Source organism: Syngnathus leptorhynchus, chromosome 18, assembly GCF_054491065.1.
Source record: "Syngnathus leptorhynchus isolate UIUO chromosome 18, UIUO_Slep, whole genome shotgun sequence".
Taxonomy (NCBI): Eukaryota; Metazoa; Chordata; class Actinopteri; order Syngnathiformes; family Syngnathidae; genus Syngnathus; species Syngnathus leptorhynchus.
In genome coordinates, this window is record NC_141212.1 from 3,223,840 (window position 1) to 3,247,764 (window position 23,925).

Here is a 23,925-nt window from a genome sequence, read left to right on the forward strand (position 1 = left end):
ATTTTCATCCATCTCAAAATGGTGAACCCTAGAGAACAATGAACAATTTTTGAGCCGTCTTGGAGGTGTTTTCAGCAAGTGTAGCAAATCGGAACATTCCTTATTTCCCAAGTAAAGTTACAAAAGACGAGTGTTCAAAATTCATTTGTATTTGTGAACGTCCCTTTTTTTCCGCCAGTAGATGGCAGCAGAAGGCCACCAGTTGCTACAAGGGATGAGCTTCTCCCTCTTTAAGGATGAGGTCATCTTCATGCACCATTCCAGCCTGGACCAGCCTTCTGCTACCTTGGCCAACGCACAACAAAGAGAAATCTGCTCCCTAGATAAGTAACTAATGAACAGTATCACGCAAAAAAAAACTTGAAATGGATTTTAATGCAGGATGCAAAAGCCCTTGCGCCCCCACGCATACAAAATAATAATAATAATAATAATTTTTATGGACATTATAACACAATGTGTTTGTTGGCAAGGTAGACACAAACAACAAGGCACGGATAAACCCAGTTCACCTTAGAGACAGGGTCACCCACTCTGACCTTAGTGACGGGGTCATGTTCGATGTCAAGTTGCATAATGACAAGCCAGTCAGCTTATGTTTTTACAATCTTCATCAATCATTGTGTGTGGGGTATGATTTTATTATGATTGTGCATTGCCATCTCATTTGGGCAACTTATCGTGGCGTCGTGAGCGCGCATTCCTACACGAGTGGACGCCAGACGGGCAGACAAAGAAGGACCGCTTGTATTGGTCACGTCAAGAGCGAGAAGGAAGAGAAGAGGAGGAGCGACAACTCATTTGCTTGGTCTCTTTCTCTCTCTCTCTCGCGCTGGCTACTCAAGGAGATGACGTCATCTTTGGGCCAGGTGGGCAGGGAAGGGGCGGAGTTTCAGCGACAGAGTGATTGACAGGTGGTTAAAGGTACACTTGGAGTGAAATTGTGATATTTGTTGAAGTACCGATAGCAATAGACTTACTACAAACAGTATTGATTTCGTATAGTTTACATTTAGATGATTTAGACGTCGCAACTCCTCTCAGCTCATCAGTACGGCACTAATGTCAGCTATTCTTTGCAGAGGATAAAGACTGTAATGACTGAGCACTATTTGAGCTCAAAGAGTTTTTGGGCGCTGCAAAGCATTAAGCTAGCCGACTTAAAGGCTAAGCTACGTGGTTGTTTTAAAGTGCTGATTTGTTAAAAATCATTTTATGAAAATGATTTGAGTGCACATATGTTAATGCAGTAAAATGTTATAATGCTAATTAATTTTATTTTAGCTAAGAAAAAAAATCATATTGGTTTTATTTCAAATTTAGATTCCAACTAAAAATGAAAAATGTATGAAGTCAATTTGCTGAGAAAAATTTGAAGTGCAATTTTCAAAGCCTAAGCACCAAATGGAAAAAAAAAAAAACAACAACTGTTCCATTACTTTTTAATCCCAATTTGGATTCAAACTTTGACTCGATGATTGCAATCTTGTCTGCACTGACATGTTCAGACGTGCCCTGCTACTGCAGTGTCTCTTTAAAAGGCGCAACCGTGCAGGAACAGGATCCACAAGGGGGGCTGGACCTTGATCGCCTCGCACGCTGTCTGCGTAATATGCGCGCTCGTGTGTGTGTGTGTGTGTGTGTGTGTGCGTGTGTACTTGTGTGTGTTGCACGCGTGTGGAAGAGAGCACATCGAGATACAGTAGAGTAGTAAGCCGGAGTGAGGTGGCAGGGCACGCAGTCTTGGGAGGAAAGGAGAAGACGATGGCGTGCGCGCGACTTTCCAGGATGTTTTAAAGTCTCGTTTTCTCGAGATCCTCGAGGTAATTCTTTCGGTTCTACTTTGAAACTTGAGTGTTATTTTTTTTTTGCCGTGCGATTTACGATTATCGTTCAATTGTGTTCCTTCCACAGACGTGAAAAAAAAAAGACGAGCAGTGCGCGCGAGCCTACAGTGGAATAGCAACAAAGAACGGGAGCGCGCATTGATGGGACCCGACTTTGACAGCTCTCGGTATCGTCGCTCGTAAAGTCCAAAAAAAAAAAAAAAAAAGTAAAGGCGGACATAATGGCCGAGGCCTCGCTCCCCGACGCCGTGGCCATCGACCCGGACTTCGAGCCCCAGCAGCGGCCGCGCTCATGCACCTGGCCTCTGCCCCGGCCGGACTCGAGCGCCACCAAGCCGGACGCGCACGATATCATCCCGGAGGAGGAGGACGACGACGACGAAGAGGGCGCGCACCACCAGCATGCAACCATCGTGGGCAGCGGCTCCGGCGCGGTGACGGACGACCAGAGCAGCGGTAGCCCACTCGCTGACGGCGCGCTCTCTTCGCCCGGCCAGGACAGCGGCGGCTCGCCGCTCTCTGCGCACTCACCACCCGCCGCCTCCGGAGCGCTCACCCCGGGTGGTCTAGCCGTCCAACAAACCCCCAGGAAGGCTTCATCTCGCCGCAACGCCTGGGGGAACCTATCATACGCCGACCTCATCACCAAAGCTATCGAGAGTGCGCCGGACAAGAGGCTGACATTGTCCCAGATCTACGATTGGATGGTCAGATCCATCCCTTACTTTAAGGACAAAGGAGACAGCAACAGCTCGGCTGGATGGAAGGTAAGAAGATTCTCCAAAAGCGTACACACGCACAACTCTGTCAGCCCAGTTCCCCCTCCTTCCTCCATCAAAACAAAAACAAAAAAGCATGTGGCTTGTCAACACGCACCCGAGACCCCTGCACACTTTTTTTGGGGGGCGGGAGGCGGAATGTATTTTGAACACTAGTTGTTTTCAACTGTCAAATTCAAGATTGAAAAAAAAAAACATTCATTTTTTTTTTTTACTTACAGTAGATTACACAAGAGCACGTTTATATACTATATATAATCCCACTGAATGAAATGCTTCTATTTAAAATCATTCAATCAAATCTATTCATTTAATAATCAATGTGTGAAAATGATGATCAATTCAATCTATTCATGTTTACTACGGGAATATTCGACACGTTGAGGGTGGAAATGACACGGAGTAGCTGTGCCTAATGATACGGCCGTTGGTGACGTGAATGCAGCGCTCCTTTGTTTCTCCCGTGGCCGGGCCATGTGCAATGACAGTAGTCCTCGGAAAGACAGACAAACAGAGAGAGACGTTGTAACCGGTTGATCTGGAAACACACTAGCCTAGTTTGTGTGCCTTTCCCGACGGCCCTTGACGTCAATCCATTCGTTATGCTAAGGATCGAATGTAAACGTGTCAGACGAGAGATGAAGTCCTTTACAAAATGTGATGAAAGCAACACGTGTTTATGTCAACTCCTGGCGAGGATGCACCGGCGGGTGTGTTGGGTCAGGTAAGCGAGGTTGCCGCAGCCACGAGAGGGGGGGGGGGGGGAACGGTTACATAACTTGAGGTGGACCGTTTGAGGGGGAGAGCTTTGAAAGGCAATGATCGGGAAAGGGTGGGGGAGGGGCCGAGCCAAGATGTGGGCTGTGCCAAGAAGGCGCAGCAGGCCAGGGGGGGAGGAGCTACTGACAATTCTGACAGCGAATGAAGAACGATACAATGCTAGCTCGATTTACAAGTTTGCAGTTGTGTAGCTCCTAAGCCCCCCCCCCCCCCCCCCCTGTACATTTCCAGGGGTCTATTGACCCCCAAAATTCAGAAAAATCTGAACCGATACCTGATATGAAATAAGTTCCACACCCGAGACCATTCCGATAAAGGCTTCTCAAGTTTTTTTATGCTATCTGGCAAAAAAGTTTGTTTGTGTGTAGATGTCAAGGCCGGGTTAGCTTTCACCAAGCAGGGGGGAGGGGGGGGGGTGTTAGTCCTGGAATTTTGGGCATGAGAGCCCGGATGGGAGGGTGGGGTGGTCTCACGCCTGATCTGACCATAAATCTTAGCAGTCTTTTTTTAGTCGTGGAACCAGAACCCCCCCCCCCCCCCCCCCCCACACTGCTACCAAAACATGAACACATCATCTAAAGCGTCCATTGTTACCACCTTTTGTACCTCACTTACGTTGGCACCATCTCACTTTTCAAAGTTTCACCGGGTACAGTCAGGTGGAAGAACTCGCAGTTTCACGCGGGCAGGGCACCTTTTGTTGAGGAGATTTGTTGAGCAAATCCCAGTAATCCCTCTGGGTTTCTCTCCCAGGTTCCCACTTACGTCACTTTATATCTCTTGTCAGTGAAGCATTAACCTCGGGCACAACTAGGTCAAGATGCGTGGAAGTCAGTCAAGGAAAGATCTCATCCTCCTCGCCACTAGTTGGCGCTACACTGTGGCGCTTTGACACCTTTTTTTTTTCTTTAATTCACCCCCAAAAGTGGGTTTCATGCCAAAGAGGGGCAGCCAGAACTGTGGATCTACTGAAATGTGTCAGGTATTAACAAAGGTAGCGCTGCCCCCCCCAAAAAATAGTACTTGTAAATACGCTTGTATGTGTGTGTGTGTGTCTTAAATCAGAAGATTAGGTGTATTTTTATGTAAGCGTGTGTGTGTGTGTGTGTGTGTGTGTGTGTGTGTGTGTGTGTGTGTGTGTGTGTGTGTGTGTGTGTGTGTGTGTGAGGAAAAAGTATTCCTGTCTGGAGTGAACTTTGTGCTCTGGTGTTACTTAACCCCCCCGCTGTAACCGGCCGCCTCTTCCCAGCAGCTGCAAAGTTATGTCACAGCAACACTCGGCGCGCAAACGCGTCTTTTCTTTTCACTCATTTCACTTTACGAGGATCTAACGGCCTCTACGCGTCCCGCGTTGAGAGGGACGAGTCGCGCTGCTGCTCCGTCGCCGATAACAGCTGCTCGCCGTGTTTTTAACCTTTGCATACCGCCCCCCCCCCCCCCCCCCAAAACATGTATAGACGTATGCGGCGCTTGCCCGCTCATGTTCGGGGCTCAAAAAGGGGCTTCTGGTTATTGCACGCCGAGTTGCGAGGTGAGGAAATGATAAAGTGGGCCGCAATAGTGTTGAAAAATTCCAAAATCCAATTCTTCAAAATGTTTGGAATGGCCGACGGGATCTTACCGCGTTTGTGAATTATTCATTCATTTTCTGCCGGCGGCTCTAAAATCATCTGACGGATGACCCCGGTGTTTATTTATTTATTTCGACTTGATCACGACGACAAAATATTTCGGCGGGGGGGGATGAAGGGAGCGAGCAAAGGGGAAGGGACGAGAGGAGGGAGGGGCCGAGTTAAGGGAAATTAACAAGCTTTGCTCCTAAAATGGTGTAATACAAGTGCCCTCTGGCTGTAATTCCCAATGGAGTGCTTGGTGGGAGTGTGTGTGTGTGTGTGTGTGTGTGTGTGTGTGTGTGTGTGTGTGTGTGTGTGTGTGTGAGGGGGGGGGGTTAGGGAACCCGCCAGCTCCAGGCACCCCTCGCAATGTCTGAAAAGTGTCAGCCGGCCCGGAGGCTCTGTTCTGGTTCCGTTTGCAATCGATGGGCACGGTCGGTTCGGCGAAAGAAGCTCGCCCTTGTATTTGGAATTTCATCACGCGGTTGGTTATCACGAATTTCCTTTCCGCGGCGATGACGACGAGGCAAAGTAGAAATGGAACAAAATATCGATATTGCTGCTGTCCCGCCGTTCATTTGGTCAACAAAGCCTAAACGATCAATATTGTAGTGAAGCAACACTACACGTGGCCGAGTCGCCGACAAAAAAAAAGGAGAATTAGCGTCGACCGGCTTTCATTTGAAATTCCTTTTGAACTTTTCCCGCTGTCGAGTCTTCTGGCTGAATGTCGAAAAATGATCAGGGGCTTCTTTTAATTGCAAAGAAAGCGACTCGGCCGTAGATGGCGCCGCCCCCGCCCTGCCGGCACGACCCGTTCTCTGTTCAAAGGCGCCTCTCAATTATTCAACGCGCTCAGGAGGAATTTAGAATGCCGTATTAATTTTTAAGAGCTGTTCTTGGCTAAAGGCGAGTGTTATTTTCTTTCTTTTTTTTTTTTTGCCGCATCTGTCTCGCTTTTGGACCTCCGTCCCTCATTATTTTCCAGCTAGCGTCCTCGTTTGTCTGAATAAAAAAAAAAAAAAAACGCGGCGTCGGCAAAACAAAACAAGCTTGCTTGCTGCTTTTCGAACCCGTTTTGGAGTTGGAATGAAATGAAATGAAGATTTGGTGTGCCCTCTAAATTCTATTGGCTGCTTAGTTTTGTTTAAATTAAAGGCAAAGGTCATTGCAGAGCGGAACTTGCAAGATATTAAAAAAAACTTGTTGCAAAACACTTGTGGACTTGCTATCGACTCTTGCGAGGTTCTATTTGGAGTATTAGCGGTCAGCCCGGGTTCCGTGCGTGCCGAAGCAATTCCATACGAGTGATGTCAACCGCTGGTGGGTGGCAGAGTAAACTCACGTTACAGCGGGTTCCAAGTTTTATGTTGGTTATGACATTTGCGGATAGCAGAACAGGGTGCAATGAACTATAGTGACTTTTACAACTTTATAATATTATGATTTTTTTGAGGGATATACGTCTATTGTTTCTGTCCACATGTGTTGCGCCACCATTAGTGTTCAAATATAGCGCTGTGACTATTAATGGTAATTGTTAGCGTCACAATGATGTTTTCCCATTTAACATTAGCATTAAGCTAGCAGACGTTCCTACTCTTTTTGTAATGTTTAAGTCACTTTGTTTGACAGTAAACGCAAACTTTGTACAAGATTCCTGTTGAAGAGAATTGACTGGAAATGAGGATTATTTTTTTGTTAAATCCCCAACCCTCCTTTAAAATCATCAAAAAAGACAAAACATGACCGGCAAATACCAGCCCGACTGGAAATTCACGTTATGCCGACGGCGCTCTCGGCATGTCGTCGTACAAAACAAATAAACGTTGTCGAAAAGCAGCAATTACACAAATGACACACATAAATCGTCTGTAATTCTGTCGACACAAAACACCCCTGTAAATGTTTTCATGCGAACTTTAACTTGGCTCAAGGTTTTTATTCTGGCAGGATCACTTGTACCAATTTTCAATTTACAAAGGACCAACTATTGAATTATGTCCCCCCCCCTTATTTTAAGACAAACTTATCCATATGAAGTCATCAAATCTCAATAACAAGTCATAAAAACTAGTTTGCAGTTTCGATGGGCAATGTAAAAGTGCCAGCTTGGCTTTAAAAGTTTAATTTGTTTTTCTTCGGAGCCCGTCTCGTTCAATTACTCAACCGAGGCAACGTGGCATCACTGAGTCGGCAAAGACGCTCGTCCTGATTAACAATTAATCGACTACGACCGAGCTTTTCGTGTCAGGGGGAGGAGGAGGGGGGGGGGGGAGGTTCTACTGAGGGGCTTCAATCTAGGTGTGCATTCCTTCTCTGTTATGCTTCTAGTCCAGATTGATGGCAGCGAATTAAACCAGGATGAAGTGATTTGGTGGCCTGCTAAATTGAGCTAATCCAGCTGTGTGTTTGTCTGCATATTTTAGCTACATGCTACACATCTACTTTAAGAGAAGCGTTTATTTATTATTATTATTATTATTTTACAGGACATGAACAAAATATGAATCGTGCATTTTGACCTATTTCGACTAGGTCAACATGCCGGCACAATCCACGGTTATTGTGACACGACTGCCTCAAATGTTCCGCATCCTCCACGTGTCATTAAAACGGGGGAATGATGTTTGTTGTTTCTTTTTGGGTGTAGGATAATTAGTTCCCATCACGGTAGAATGCAAAACTTTCTTGCTCCAAAGTACATTTCAAATCATTCGACGTTACAGATGGCGGGCCTCCATTTCATTTCCCTTCTCATTTTAACGGTTATGTTTTATGATAGCTAGGGCAAACCTTTGTTTGCACACCTGGCTTTTATGGAAGAGTGTGTGTGTGTGTGTGTGTTAGGGTAGAGGGGCGGCAGTGGGGGTTGATAAGGAAGAGGAGCCAATATGCAAGGCGCTCGATATAGGTCAATCTAATAAGTACGACCTCGCCGGGTCGCTGACGTGACGAGACCTTTTCCTTGACGATCCCCGTGGCTTTTTGTTTGACTGCTAAAAGACGTCCCGACTGAATCTTTTCGCAAACCGCCGCGGACTGCCGGGCGGGTGAAATCTGATCTTACTCGACGAAAAGGGAAAGGTCACGCTTCGACCGGTGTCCCGGTGACCCCCGGGAGAAACGGCGGAGAAAGATCAGTCGCCCGTAAATTTTCTCAGTTGAATTCAACAGGAGAGTGATGCATTTGCTGCCAAGACTTAAAGCCACAGGTCCGAGGTCGGATCCTTAAACCGGACGTGGGAAGAATTTAAGGTGTCAATCATTTCTCTCATGGGTCCTAAGAGCCTATCTATTTTTTTTTTTTAATTCTGATGCAAACTCGGGGATTGTCTGACAGGTAATCAAAGTGTGCCAAAGCAGTGACGGGCTGTGCATTTGGTACCTGGGACTTCATTGGGGGATTTAACCAACTTAATCTACTTCTTAATCCTACCGCTATCACATGGCGATTATGGAAACCGTCAGTACTATTCTAGAAGACATTGCTTGGTACTGTGACCAAGAACAAAATTAAAAAAAAAAAAAAAAAAAAGCTGCTTACCTCGTAAGAGTGCTTTAGAGCCTATTTGGCAGACAGAACTCTGCACCATTGCCCGTTTGGTGTTCCGCAGGGATCAATCTTGGGACCCCTACTGTTTCCATTGTATTTGCTGCTCCTGGGTTCTTTCCTAAGCAAAAATGACACACTTTCTCATTGAGTCCATTCATGTTATTATGGTCCATTAACTTAAGTACAGTTACTAACTTTAGCTGCTTTCATTTGAGGGAGCTATTTATTTTTCACTCAGTCTGAGTTTTCGGGGACTAGGTCATTTCATTTTCGATTCGAGCCCAAGAAAAAAAAAAGAAAAAAAACCTGCAGAGCATATTAAGGAAACGTGTGCATGAATAACTCTCACACATGTATTAGTGAAGCCACGTGGTCAGACTGCTGGATATGCATTTTGATGGTGCTCACTAAGGAGCTTTGTGAGTAGCACTCTGCATTAGTGAAGGCCTTTTCGCTCATCTTTCTGTCCTTCCTCTTCCTCCCATCCCTCAACTTGCCTTTTCTAGAGAATGGGCCAGTGGTGTGTTACTATGTGTTGCTTATGAGAGCATGAAATCCCTCCAAAGCCTCCGGGCACATTCAACCAGACACAGCTCGATTCTACACACAGAATGGAGGCTATATTAATAGTGTGTGTGTGTGTGTGTGTGTGTGTGTGTGTGTTTGAGGCCATTGTAGGCGCATGCATGTGTGATTCCTCTCAGTGTGCGGCTCATCCCTGCGTTCCCACGGCGACCCCTCCTCACCATCTGTCAATCAATCGGGAAAGCCATACTTGACTTTTTTTTTTTTTTTTGGGGTGTGGGGGAATTAGAGTGTGAGTAGGAAATACACATTACATGGGAGGGGAGGGGTGGGGCAGGGGGGGGGGGGGGGGGTAACGCACCCAGTCAGCCAATGTTCATGCATAGAGGAATAGTCTCAAACACACATCTCTTATGTCAGTGGCTCAAGGCTTTTGTGTGTGAAGGGGCCCTTCTACAGTGGAGGCTTTGTGTCTGCTATGAATACGTAGGCGAATTTGTGTGTGTGGAGGGGGGGGGGGGGGGGGAGAGTAGAAAGTATCGGGAGGGGCTAATGCAGGGGAAAGCCCTTGGCTTCAGCTGTTGTTATACATTTTCTGACTTTAACTCTCCATACTATCCACTTTTTTTTTGCTGGTCACTTGAGTATTCAAAAAGGCAAGGGGGGGGGGGGGGGGTAAAAGTATCGTATGCATCCACGTGATAAAGGGGGGTTCACTGTACTGTGAGGGAGGGAGGGGGGGGGGGGTTGTGCATCGTTCATGTGATCTGGCCATCGGGTCAGGTATGCACACATCCCCCCCCCCACCCTGCCGTCTTGTTACTTTAGATTTAGCCCCGAAGCTAATTAAAGGGAGCTATGCCTTATGGCTTCGTTGAGTCTCAGCATGAAAAGTGCATTTTAGCAGATGCAGCTTCTTGTGCGCTGAGCAAAGGTCATCACCAAAACGTTGCTTGTTACTGTTACGGTTGATAGCTGTTGCAAAAAGGTTGAGATTGGACACATTTTGCTGACTTGAGGGAGAAAGAGAGAGAGAGAGAGAGAATAAAAAGGCATTCTTGGAAGAAATAATAACTTCAAGCAAAGTAGATAAGAAGTACTAGGAAAGTGGTTACATTGACAAAAGTGGTTCTGCTGACTGCTGCTGACCACACATTATTCCAAGAAACACGTCATGCGTTGATATTGCGTTATCTTTTCTTTTTCTTCATCTTTACAGCATTTTTTTTTTTTATAGTCAGGCACATCACCGCATTCAAACGTTTGTCTTTTTCTCCTTTTTTTTTTAAAGCCAGTTTGATGGGTCAATATTGTGCAGGAATCCATTTTCATACGAGCACTTTAGTCAGTGTGTGTTCATTATTCATGGAGCTCCATCACCTCCCATAGCCTAAGCTGCTAGCTTGAAAACGTTTATGTGTGTGTGTGTGTGTGTGTGTGTGTGTGTGTGTGTGTGTGTGTGTGTGTGTGTGTGTGTGTGTGTGTGTGTGAGACACAGATGTGTGAGCCAGACCTTTGTGGACTGCCAGATTCCCTGAGGACGCGCTTGTCCTCAGTTATCGCTTTGCAATGACATCACTGTGTGGTTGAAAGGCTTTTAGTCTGATTAATGTACAGTCTATTTGCATTTGTGTGTGTTGTGTGTATGCGTGAACTAGATCCACCTAATCCTGGCGTGTGCAGTATAGTCCAAAGGAAATTACCTAAATCCTGTCTTCATGGACCCCAATGTTTATATTAAGACAAGCCCCTTTTTTTTTTTTTAATTAATGGCATATTCCGTTCATTCACGAATTTCCGATTTACGAGTTTTCAACCAGCTTCCGTTGGGAACCATTTTGTACCCCCCCACCAACACACTTTAGCGCCACATCCCTACTTTTAGTATTCAGCCCGTAATCCATCATTTCCCCGGGTTCCGCATAAGCCTCCATTTCTGTAAATATGGGTTAGTGTGCCTCATGCAGCCTGTTTGCACCCCCCCCCCCCCAACTCTCCTTCCTCTCTCTCTCCCTCCATGCTGCTTTTCTTGGCATTTTTATTGTTATGCACTTCCTCTCTTTTTTTTTTTTTGCCACCGCAGCAAAAACAAAAACGGGTAAATGAAAGGCCGAGTGGGATAAAATGCAATTTATGTGTAAACACATTTTGTTTTGGACACGAGTGTACATTGAATTGTTATGTAAGGGCTCGCTCCGGGGGGGGGGGGGGTGCCAAGTTGGCTGCAGATTGAATTTTCCATGACGCCTGCTGCCAAAAAAACTCAGTATAAGTGTCTTGTGTGAGTACTACTGCTTTATCTTGATCATTGGATTGTGTCAAAAAGATTCGCAGTCATTTCCAAAACACAATTGACAAAATCCAAAGAGATTCCATGCGTCCAACACATGCAGACTAAATAAGAGGGGGGTCCAAGAAATGACCCTTGAGGGACCCCACATGTCCGATTCAAAACTGTCACCAAGTACAGCCCTAAATAACTCTGCGGAAGAGTAAATAAACAAGACCGCTTGCATGATGTACTTATGCTCGCTTGGCCCGGGTCTAAGAAAAGAGCAATGTCAAATATGGGTCACCAATCCCCGTCTCTAGGACGAGGGTTCATCTGTCAACACTTGTTACACCATAAGATGAAGAGGCCAGAGGAACAAGTGTCTATATTTGTCCGTCTGAGCCTCACTCAGCCGTTGGTTCTCGTTCACTCCGACTCCCCCTTCTTCTCGGTCTTTTCACCGGCCCGTATAATTACCCAAAAACTGTACGGAGACAGCGGCGCGGCTCCGCAGCCATCTGCCGCCGTCATTGGCTGCTCGGCGCTCCGACTCGGCTCGCAATTGGCCGTGGGCCTCGATGCGGGATTCAATCAGCTGGGTGGAAGTGTATGTAGGTCAGTGTGTAGCGATGCCCCCCCCCCCCCTTTCCCTTCTCGTCTCCTCCAGCATCTCGGCGCTCTTGTGTTAATTGGCCGCCTTCCAAGTTTGAAACCCGAGAGAGACTCGAGGCGAGAGCGGAGAGACGGGAGATGAAGCGGGGAGGTTAAAAGAGGAAAGGAAGTTGACGAGGGGACGCCGGGCGGGGGGAGGATTTTTTTTTTTCATGCCTGTTGCACTCGGAGGTGCAATAGTACAGTATGTACACGCATGGAAACAGAAGACAAAAATAAAAAATGTTGTGCTCAATCGAGACAAATTTCACTTTAAGCGTGCGAGATCGCCAACTACTGGCCTGGCATGCGTACTGCGGCATTTTCAAGGTCAGCGTGCGTACTCGTGGTGAGAGCGATGAGATACAAGTTCAAGAGGCAACATGACATAAATGACAGGACCCAAAGCAGCTCGACGGTTTATCTAATCTGACGGAATCGGGATTGTGACTTTCCGCACGCACGCACAGGCCGGCCGACAGCCCCCGTCCGTGTCCTCTTGCGGCTTTTTTAACGAGGCGGACGATGCTTGTTGCTGAATAATTCACACTAACCTAAATTCTTCTACTGCTTTTTACACCCCTCCGCCAGCTCTAAGCGGCGGTCCCTAGGCGTCGCCCGTAGTAGACCGAGCCAGACTATTGTCAGACAGAACAAGTAAATACACTTTATTTTGGCGGGCTATCTACACTCGGAGTCTGTGTGCATCCTTCACATTAAAAGTACGGCCCCCAGCAGTTTGTCTTCCCGGCAACCAACTGGCCTTCTATGCCCTTTTTTTTTTTTTTTTCTCGAGTTCGGCGAGATGATGATGTAGCACCGCCCACTCGCACTAAAGTACACAGAGACACATCTGGCTTGTTTCTATTTTTTTTTTTTTTTTTTTTGCTCTCCCTCTGCCCTGGCTTTGAACTCAATAGGATGGCGACTCTTCCCGAACTACCCATGCGCATGCACGCACACACTGAGTGACTTTAGCTTAAGTCGACCCAGCGACTGGGCCAGCCACTGACCCACTTAGCGAGGAATAGAGCACCAGACAGACAGCAGACTTTCTACTGCGGGGCATTCTGGGAAATAAAATGAAGAGACAACAAACAATGCATGCGCCCTGACACGCATTTGTTTTTCTTTGTTTTTTGAATCAGGTACTTGGATATTTATTTTTCCGGATGATTCGCATGTGGATCGACTACAATGCGGTATTTTGGTTTAGCGACAACGTAGACACAAACGTCCAGACGTGAGCCGCGGTGAACTTGCAAAACACGACTCAATGGACGCGTGACCAGACAGAGGCGCGACGTGTCGGCCGACCTCACGTAACGCCGCCACTTCCCCTTTCGTCCGGCGTTATTTCTGTTATTTTTAGCAGACGCCGCGAGGCCACCGACTGCTGACTGCGCATGTGAGCGCGTCGTAGCCGCCGAGAAGGGTTACGGGTTTCGCGGCTTCGTTTCAAAACAGGTTCGGGACAAAAGTAAATCAATCCATTTGCTCACCAAAACAGCAGCACCCACAGAGGCGTTTTGTATTCTGTCGCTAACCAAAACAACAACTGATAACGTGACTTAGCAAGAGCTGAGTGTGTTAAATATGCCACATATTTGTTTAGTCCAATCGGGAACACAAATGAGCCCAAATAAAGACCGCACCCACCGAGCCACTATTTATGCCAAAAAAAAAAAATCTTTTGTAAGTTTTTAATATGTGCAAGATCAACAACACCCTACTGTAGCTTCAAGAGGAAGTTGAGGTACTATCAGCAAGAGGCCCTCCTGTCTGAAAAGTGCTTTCTTTCCACTCTTGCCCCCCCCCAACTCTGCAAAGATTGCCACACAAGCGCCAAAAGGATTACCAGAAACTTCTCCTTTCAGAGGCAGCAAACTCTTCAAGCTCCACAGTCACCTGCGCGTGAGAGTGGCGGAGCTCTCAAGCGCCTCGCAGAAAGAAAGAAAGTGGGTGAAAAGCAAAAAAAAAAAAAAAAAAGAGAGGAGGTGGTCAGGAATGAGCGATTGGTGCTCGCAGCAAGTGGGACGGGCACATACAAAAAAAAAAAAAAGTTCTGGCCTGCTGCCAACGGATGCTACCGTGCAACTTTTGTGTGGTTAGTTGACTCAGAATGAAGAATGGCCATACATGTGAAAATAAATACCCGCTAACAATATACAGTCTGCTTGGGCTATTAATAAAATTCCATGTCGCTCAAGTTCAAACTCTGAGGGCCCTTGTGCATCTTTTAACTAGTTTGGATTCGGGGGGAAATCAATCATCTCCCATGGTCACCATCACCTTTTAATGGTAATAATGAACGCTCGTGCCAGACCAATGAACTGGTTGAACTGGATTTTAAAGGGAGTGATTTAATTATATGCTATCATAGAAAACAAAGGTTTTGGTTCACACTGACTAAGTCGAGTAAAGCGATGACCTTTGCGCCGATAAATTTAGAACCACCTTACGCTCATCACTAATCATAAAAAGAAGTCAATTAGTTTTCATATCGACGTCATTGGCGAGTCAGGGGGGGGGGGGGGAAACATTGAGGGAGAGAAGGCTTCCTTCATTTCTTCAAGCAGGAAGTCATGTGCCTCCTCCGAAAGGCGGGTGGGCGGAGTCAGTAGAAAGTAAGGCAGAGGCCACCCTGTCGCTTGGAGAAAAAGATTCGGACTCGGGCCTTTTTTGATGTGTGTATTTGTCGGAGTGTACTAAATATACACACTTTAGACACGGATCCACTGTCCGAGTATGTACAGTATGTTGAATGGGGTGGGAGGGGGAGTCTGGGGGGGGGGGCCTTGACTTTCACTCCGCTGCTCAGCTGGAGTGCAGCGGGAAGAGAATTGGCAAGGCCTGGAAAGTGCTGACATCAGCACACACACACACTTTCCTGCGGGTTCAAATGCACAGTAGGGGTGAGCGGGTCAGGCAAGTTGAAACAATCTGGACTCGGTGAGAACGCTCCAGTAGGTCAAATACACAAGGAGAGAAAAGAGTCAAAGTAACACCGAGCCGTTTATTGACTCGGCTTCGGTCTGGGGAGGCTTTTGGTAGCTTATTAAAAGCTATACGTTGCCCCTTTAATTGTAGGCGTCGCCTGTGAGTACGCCTTCTATTTTGAACTGACAACTTTGGCTAACTCGCACCCTATCGCCCGTGGTTACGAGCTTTGGGGGGTCAGCTCGAGATAGGAGTTCAGCTGTTAGGAAATCTCGCAAAGAGGCCGCTCCCATCTCTCGGCGCTGGGCCCGGCCGCGAGAGGCTGAGGGGAGGGAATTGTGGAGCCCATCTGGCATGGGAATGCCTTTAGGGGGTCCTCGAGAGGAGCTGGGGTGCTTTGCTGGGGACAAGGTCATCAGGTTACCATCACCACCTGCTTCTACATAACAATGAATACGGGGAACCAGCATTAGGCTGGCTTGAGTGACGGTAAAAGCTTGGAAATTGGAAGCATTGTGGAACATATGGGAAGAGTTGTGTATATGTGTGTGTGTGTGTGTGTGTGTGTGTACTGTATCTGTTTTTAGCATCATTAGAACAAGGCCGAAATGCCAGTAGGGCCTCAGCGGTAATACGGACCAGATGTAAACTTCTCCGCGGCGCCAATCACACATGCACGCAGATAAACACAACGCATGCAAACAGGAAACAGCCCGTCCCAAATTGAAACAAATAAAGCCAGAATATTTTTTGTTGAGGTGTTGCGCTACGATAGTGGATAATACTGCGAAGATCGTCAAAAGTTAGTGATAAGGAAGAGACGCAGTCCGAAACTTTGTTGCGTGTGCGTGACTCACGATGCAGCCACAAGGCTTGTGTGGTGGAAATAACGGGATCGCCATATACACGCTGGAGAAGTTAAATAAGTAGACTCTGGAAAATCAATTTGGGATTTCTAGTTGCTTAAGAAATCCCTCAACAATGTTGGCTTTTTTTTTTTTTTTTTATACCTGAAAGCGGGTTCTCTTGAAGCACTAATGGTTGGCTGAACAAGCAAAGCCAGTTTTGAACGGATACACAAGCATGCGCTCACTGTGCTGCATGCTATTAAGTGTCACGCTCATAAACCTTAGTCAACCCCCATGTGTTAAAACAACCAGGGCTTTACTTCCTCTGTGACTTATTTGTTCTTGAAATTTTTTTAAAAAAGCAAAAGCAAAAGGGTTATCATAAAAAGATGAAATCCCCCCCCCCCCAAAAGATGTCATGGGACTTTTTTATGGCTAGCATAAAATGCTAATTCAAAACAATGTGCCATTTTTTGGGGCTGACATTTTGAGTCATGGTTCTGTTTTGGACGATAGCAGTTTTAGCATTTTAGAAAAATAAAAAAATCAATCAATCAATGGGTTGTCAAACACAGAAAACTCCAGATCAACTTTTCCTCTCAGTCTTGTGGAAATGTTAACAAGAATACATTATTAGTCACAAATACAAAGATGTCATCGAAACGAAAATGCTATCAGTACACAGTTAACCCAACTAGTATTGAAAATCTGAACGATATGCAAACTAATTAAACAAAACAATTGAGCTAATTTTTCTTCACCACCCTCACATTATTTCCATTTAAATGTCAAATGGATGGTTGACTTGGGTGAGGCTCTTAGCTTGCAGTCAGTTCTGCTCGACTAAGATAACAAATAAACCGAGGACTGCTTGGTAGCGATTTTCTTATCTAACCGCGGGCACTAACGTAACGGCGTGCTGCGGTCATAAAAACGTCCCTTTAACCTGGATATTTCTACTCTGACACATTCTCTCCGTGTTGACATCATCGGTAATAAAATCCTCCCTGTTGGCTACGCCGTTGCCTTTGTTGGAAAGGTGCGGATGGCCGTCTCATTGACCGCACGTATTCCTCAAATGGTAACTCCCCGCGGGAAGAGCAACATACTTGATAACTAGGAGTCATTAGCTCACCACCATCACTCCATCCTTTCACACATCAATAGAGATGTCATTCACCACCGAGGCAAGTTCCGCCTTTTCGACAAACGTCCTCATTTCGTCACGGTATCGTTGTTTACGGACGCAAAATCGGTTTGCGCTCGATTCGTCGGGACTCGATTGTAAAAATAATCCCGAGAATGTTACTTTTGCGCCTTTTTATCGTGAGATTCTAATTCTATTCGGCGACACTGAAAGAGTAATGATTGCGTAACGTGGTATCGATTGTCACCTCTCTTATATTTACAACATGTTTACTACCGATGGTTCCTAACGTGCCAGAGCAACTGCTCCTCGTGTTTCCCATTCGACTTGTCCCAGCTTGCTCCGTCTTTGTTTGGGAGTTTCTGGTATCAGTGTGTGTGTGTGTGTGTGTGTGTTCTTGGCAAGTGTCGAGAGTCTGAATGCTTTAGGACACAGTGTCCCGAAACGCCTCGTAGGGATGTCCTGTGTTGTCCTAAAGCAGAGTACACACACTTTATAGATCGGTTATAAACTGCGCCATTACGAAAGTACACACCATTCAAAAACGAAATACGGTACGGTTGGGGATTTTACCGAAAAGACTTTCCACGTGTCAGTGTGAGTCTAATCTTACACTCAAAGTCACATTCTTCCAAGAAACTCCCATCCTAAGCACACTGACCTAAAGACGCGTGACGAGCCAGGCCGGTTCTGATTGGCTGCCGGGGTGGGCTGGGTCGGGCAACTCCCCCACCTCGGGCACACACACACACTGGAGAAAGCCGAAGCGTAAACACATGCACTTCTCCGAGCATGTGCTTCTTCTTACACAATGAGCACATGACGGAAGAGGCTGACGTCTTTGCAGACGCTATGTCGATCAAATCGGAAAGATTTTGAATGACAATAAATTGTTGTTGTTTTTTTTGTCGCATGGTACATTAAAATGACGTGTACTCCTCTTGAGATGCATCAAATTTGATAAATAGTAAAATTTTGAACTGAAAAAAAAAAAAAATGACACCAAATTTTGCAGACATTTTTCTTTCAGTAATTTTGCATATCAATTTATTGACAGGTACTCTCATATCGACGGGGGAATCTTTTTTCCTATTATTCAACTTTGGTTATTTTCCAGCTATTCTCATATTTTATAGCAAATATTCGCTGTTTTGACATGAAATCATATTCAGACTCTTCAGTTAATACGTCAACACACACACACGCACGCTAATAGCCACAATCTGAGACACGCATTTGATTTTGGAGAATGGAATGTTCTGTCTGCAGTCCAGAGTTCCGGGCAGCAGAAACTTGGACGCGATATGTGTGTTGGAGAATAAAAATATGTGTGTGTGTGAGGTGAGCGGTCGGGGTCATTGTGACCCGAGTATAAATAACCAGAGTTTTTCTGCAGTGTCAACTGAGGCCAAGCTATGTGTTTACTTGTCAAATGTAGCATACGTGTCACATATATGCGGATTGGAAGCGTGTGCATGGCCTTGTCCACCAATGATGCATTGGAGGACCTTTTAAAAACAGGCCTGGGGAAAATATTTCTTTTCCTCCAAAAAAGTGGATCAGTATTATGATTTATGAACATTTATGGGTTCCGTTTTATTCTTGTGTGTGTGTGTGTGTGTGTGTGTGTGTGTGTGTGTGTGTGTGTGTGTGTGTGTGTGTGTGTGTGTGTGCAGCTGCCGTGTCAAAAGAGAGCACCACAGAAGACTTTTTGTCCATCAGCAACATGTGGGAACAATCAAAGGCTGTCACGCCAAAAACCTTCCCCGTCACTGTCTTTTTTTTTTTTTTTTTTTCCCTTCTTCTTTTAAGCACTCTCACGTTTGACTGGCGACTCATTTGTGTCAATTTCCACACGGTGCACTTTTTTTTTTTTTAGCAGCGGGATGACATCAGCCCGCCACCGTGCTGGATGTCGTAAATGCGTGACGACGAGAGCGAGGCGGAGAGCTCGCATTGGCTCAGGTGGCTCCCTACGCTCGCTGGTAATTGGATGTAGCCGTGCGAGCGGCGGCCCGAGCGATTGGCAGAGGGGGAATCGGATCGAGGATGCGTCGGGAGGGGAAGGTGTTGCGAGCGTGTTTCATCAGCCAGCAACAGCGGCATTTGCAGACCGAGACCATTTTAGTCTATCTCGACTTAAGAGGTTAAAGTTCAACCAGGCACTCTAATGTCTTTTTTTATTCTGATTATTTTCCATTCCAAACAAACTCAAACCAGGGGTGTGACTTCCAAATAACATTTTGATGCTACTTTTAGTGTCTAGACTTGACATTGAAAGCCGCGATATCAATTTCGCCGAAGTCACCTGAGCCTCTGCCGCACTTTGCTATCGCGCGTTATGTAAACGGGTGAGACTAATCTGAGGCTAATGTCAACACGCATCGCACCGCGTGCTACTTGGCGCAAACGCAACATTGTGTAACAAGTCAGATTTGTCTTTCGGAAAGCTGCCGAATGACGCTTAAGGCAATTTTATTTTGATGCATCAACCATGTCACAAGGCCATGAATGCTTACAGTACACATTTTTGTGTGTGTGTTAGCATTGCATGCTGTTGTTGTCATGAATCAGAGCTGTTGTCTCAATGAGTGCTTTTTATTAATGGTCTTTTGGAAGTAGCCAAAAGGAGCTATTAGCCCCCCCCCCCCCCACCTCACACGTTCAAACTACATAACTGTTAAAATATAATAGGAGGGAAAGTTCACTCGGTAATATTTTATCCGCTGGGGTCTCGTTTTTGGGTTTAGCTTAATTCTAGTGTGTCATCGACGTCAATAAACCCAGTGGAATATTTCATCGAAGCGGGTTTCGGTGTCTGTGGGCGTTTTTTGTTGTTTTTTTATTTCCCCCCCATCACTAACGCAGACCATGTGCGCTCTCAACACCTCTTCCGCACACTTTTGTATTTCACCACGTGTCAGTCACAGATGTTTCCTCTGAGACTTTGTTTTTTTTACTCCTCGTATCATTCTGCTTCTCTGACACGGAAGGCTGTTTATCAAAGCTGAGTATATTTATCACCGGTATCAAACAAAAAATGAAGTAAAAGCGCTCACTTTATCACGTTGACTCAAAAAAAAAAAAAGTGCCGATCTCCAATCTGAAGCGAAACGACGTTGCCATCTACTGGCATCTATTTGTCATTACAGTTAGGTAGATTCAAATTTTACAGCTAAACTCGGCGAAAAAACACATTTGACGAATAGATATCGTACCTCGGTGGCGCTATTGGTTGCGCAATATAAACGGGAACGTCAAGCCCCCCCCCACCCCCGCCCTCGTGTGACTATGAAAAGAATGGATACATAATTTCATAATTGTGTGTGTTTGCGTGTCTGTTCAACTGTTGTATAATTACACAACATTATGTCATGCCTCAAGAGATACTGCCAGGGGATAAACACAAGTCTCACTGCTATCCAATCTTACCTCATTGCATTGACTATACACACACACACACACAGACACACACACACGGCTCATAAACGAGGATTCAAGTCCAGCATTCCTCATCAAGTGCAATTCTTTTATGGATTTGCGTCAGACAAAGCGCACGCTACTCCAGCAAAAAACGTACATTTATAGTCTTCAAAAACATTGCGGACGTTACTTTCCACTTGACCACCTTAAGCAAACAAACATGTGTGTGTTTATACACGCAATGTTTAAACACACAAACCCACAGAGAGCAGGGGGAAAAAAAATATGTTAAGACTCTACCCACAGGCTACATTAAAAAAAAAAAAAGAGAGAGAGAGAAGAATTTAAACCCAGTCTTGTTCCTTTTTTTGAGTGTACTGCCAATCCAAACCAAATCCAGGAAAGCTTTGTGGAAAACAATGTTGTGATTTTGCCCGTTTGAACTTGACAATGCGGTCATCGGAATGACGTTAAACTATACGTCGGCACAGGAAAACATGCGAGCCTGTTTTGGGAGGCTTGGTTGAAATGGGAAGAATTTACATTGCTTAAAGTCCCTCAAGTCCCGTAAGAGTTCTGGGCTTGCGAGGGCGGGAGGGTGAACAGAAAAGGCATCCAAAAAAAAAAAAAAAGAGAATCATTTCCCAAAGCGCTTCAGTAGCTTGTAGCAAAGGAAGACAAGAAAGAAGCCGTGTTGCACATTCCAGGAGTTGCCAAAAAATTCCCTTGGCTTTTTTCCTGCAAGACGTTTTTTTCAAATACCAAGTACTTCCAGATACTACTTCAAACCTGACTGAAGTTATAGAGGTACTAGGATTTCACAAGAATAGAATCAGAGGGTGAAATGATATTCCGAGAATAAAGTAAACCCTTGTAAAAAGTTGAACGGGATTTCTATTTCCAGGAAAAACATCAGAATGAGAATGAAACGGCAATGACGAGAATATTGCGCAAAACGATATACGAGAATGAAATCGTCATATTTGAGGTTGGTGTCGCCGAGCCAGTGTTAAATAAGCCACCGGGATGAGAAAGAAGCCGAACGTTTATCGATCGGGCGGTGGCACGCTCGAGCGCACGTGATCTGTTACTGAACACGGCTCTTACGCGACAAAGGGGCTCTTTGTTGATAATTCGGCAGAAGCTTGCTTACAGATCGCCGTCCCTCTCGCGGCATTCTCGACACAAAGCGAATATCGCCGCCCGCTACCGAACACGGCCGATCGATAGCCATTGATGACGTAATGACCCGTTGCCCCTTTGGTGTTGCAGAACTCCATCCGGCACAACCTTTCACTGCACAGCCGCTTCATCCGTGTCCAGAACGAAGGCACGGGCAAGAGTTCCTGGTGGATGATCAATCCGGACGGAGGAAAGGGCGGCAAAGCTCCTCGCCGCCGTGCGGTCTCCATGGATAACAGCAACAAGTACACCAAGTCCGCCCGTGGCCGCGCTGCCAAGAAAAAGGCCGCTCTGCAAGCTGTGGCGGCGGCGGGGGGCGATGGCGAAAGTCCCTCGGGACTATCTAAGTGGCCCGGGAGTCCGACGTCACGCAGTAGCGAGGAGCTGGACGCCTGGACGGACTTCCGCTCCCGCACTAATTCCAATGCCAGCACGCTGAGCGGCCGTCTTTCGCCCATCCTGGCCAACCCGGAGCCGGACGAGGTCCCCGACGACGAGCCCCCTCTCTCGCCGATGCTCTACTCCAGTCCCGGGAGGGCTTTGTCTCCCGGCATCGGGGCCAACGGGAAGGCCGCGCCGGCCGAGCTCCCTCGTCTGGCCGACCTGGCCGGTACGATGAACCTGAACGACGGACTGACGGACGAGCTGATGGACGACCTGGATAACATCAACTTGGTGCCAAACGCTTCAGGGCAAGTCCCTTCAAACGGGACCTCAGGGTTCGCTTTTGTCCCCAAATCCAACGGGCTGGTCTCGCCTTCCCCCAACGCCTCGGTTTCGTCTAACTCCCCTAACGGCGGGAACTTCAGCAACTCCATCTTCGGCTCCCACCCGCCGGGCTCGTCCCTGCGTCCGTCCCCCATGCAAACCATCCAGGAGAACAAGCAGACGTCCTTCTCGGGCACTTCGCGCTTCGGTAGCGTGACGCTACAGGACCTGCTCAACTCCGACGGCCACAGCGACGTCATGATGACCCAGTCGGACCCGCTCATGTCGCAAGCCGGCGCCGCCGCCATCGTGTCCCAAAACTCCCGCCGCGGCCTCATGCTCCGCAACGATCCCATCATGACCTTCGGAACCACGGGGGGAGTCCAGGGCGGCCAGGGGGAGATGCTCCAAAGCAACAACCACAATCAGAGCTCAGTGAGGTCCATCAGAGGGTTGAATTTTGCCAACGAGGTGAACGCCATGACCAACGCCAAGCAGCAGCTCCTGCTTTCACCTTTAGGGGGAAACGGGTCCTCCTCCATGCAGATCGACACCTCCATCTTCCTGAACGGGGCGGTGAGCAACAGCCAGGACCGCTTCCCCACCGATCTGGACCTGGACATGTTTAACGGCAGCCTCGAGTGCGACGTGGACTCGATCATCAGGAACGAGCTGATGGACGCCGACGGACTGGACTTCAACTTTGACTCTCTGATCAACATGAACGGAGTCAGCAATTTTGCCAGCGCCAAGCAGGCTTCTCAGAGCTGGGTACCCGGTTGAAGACCATGCTTGAGGTAAGGTGCCTTTTTTGGGGGGAGGAGAACCTCATCATCTAACATCTTCTTCTCTCCTCCGCAGGTGCGTCAATCCGACACACGCCCCCTTCTGTTGCCAACACCAGCCATCAGCACAACATTCAATTGCGTTTACACGACAAAACACTTGTCACAGGGGGCGGGGGGGGGGAAGATCCGCCGGACTTTCAAGCGATCCCGCCTGGGAAGAGCCTCAAGTCACAAAAACTCTGGAGTTATGCAAGTTTCCTTGTACGCGAGACACTGCTCAGCAGGTGGGACTACAGAAATGGATGCATGGCGTGCTTGTTCCTCTTCAAAGAAAAAGAAACTCTCGCAGAGGAGCCGTGTTAATCTGATGCAGAGCGGGATTTTTTTTTTCTTCTTCTTCCCGGGGGGATGTTGTTACCTCTGTTCCCGTCGTTCTTTGTTTTTGTTTTTTTCTAAATGTACAGTATTTGTTATTGGCATTTTTCCGTTACGTGAAACAGAGCGCCTCGAGTGTCCACTTCACCACTATCACCACGCACTTCCTACAAAATGGCTTGAACGGACAAGTTTCCATCAATACACGATTTTTTTTTTTTTTTAAAGCACAGACGGAAAAAAAAAAAAAGCATATAGGAAGAAAATGTCACTTTGTGGGTATTTGTACAGTTTGAGCTTATCACAGCATCTAATGTAGCGCGGAATAAAAAAAAAAAAAAAGACAAAAGTGAACATTTCCACAGCATTACAGGTGCTACGTAAAAACAGTGTTGAATCTTGTCCTCGGAGCACCTCACGCGTTTGATTTTTGAATTTTGTGCAGTTTTGACCCTCGTCCTGCAAAATGGAAAAAAAAAAAAAAACGACTC

At 46.7% G+C, this 23,925-nt stretch overlaps 1 protein-coding gene and 1 long non-coding RNA gene across 3 annotated transcripts in view; one reads left to right on the plus strand and one right to left on the minus strand.

The window, feature by feature from the left end:
• The window catches only part of LOC147042395 (uncharacterized), a 44,912-nt gene that overhangs the window by 9,864 nt on the left and 11,123 nt on the right, over positions 1-23,925 (minus strand). For both annotated transcript variants that reach the window (XR_015068859.1, XR_015068858.1), the window contains exon 7: positions 8,567-8,693. This is a non-coding gene — a long non-coding RNA (uncharacterized LOC147042395). The remainder of the gene's footprint in view (positions 1-8,566; positions 8,694-23,925) is intronic.
• foxo3b (forkhead box O3b) lies at positions 1,561-23,585 on the plus strand. Its single transcript, XM_085937256.1, has 4 exons — positions 1,561-1,823; positions 1,915-2,614; positions 21,654-23,068; positions 23,133-23,585. The coding sequence occupies exons 2-3, from the start codon at positions 2,069-2,071 to the stop codon at positions 23,052-23,054; spliced, it is 1,947 nt and encodes a 648-aa protein (XP_085793382.1). The 5' UTR covers positions 1,561-1,823; positions 1,915-2,068; the 3' UTR covers positions 23,055-23,068; positions 23,133-23,585.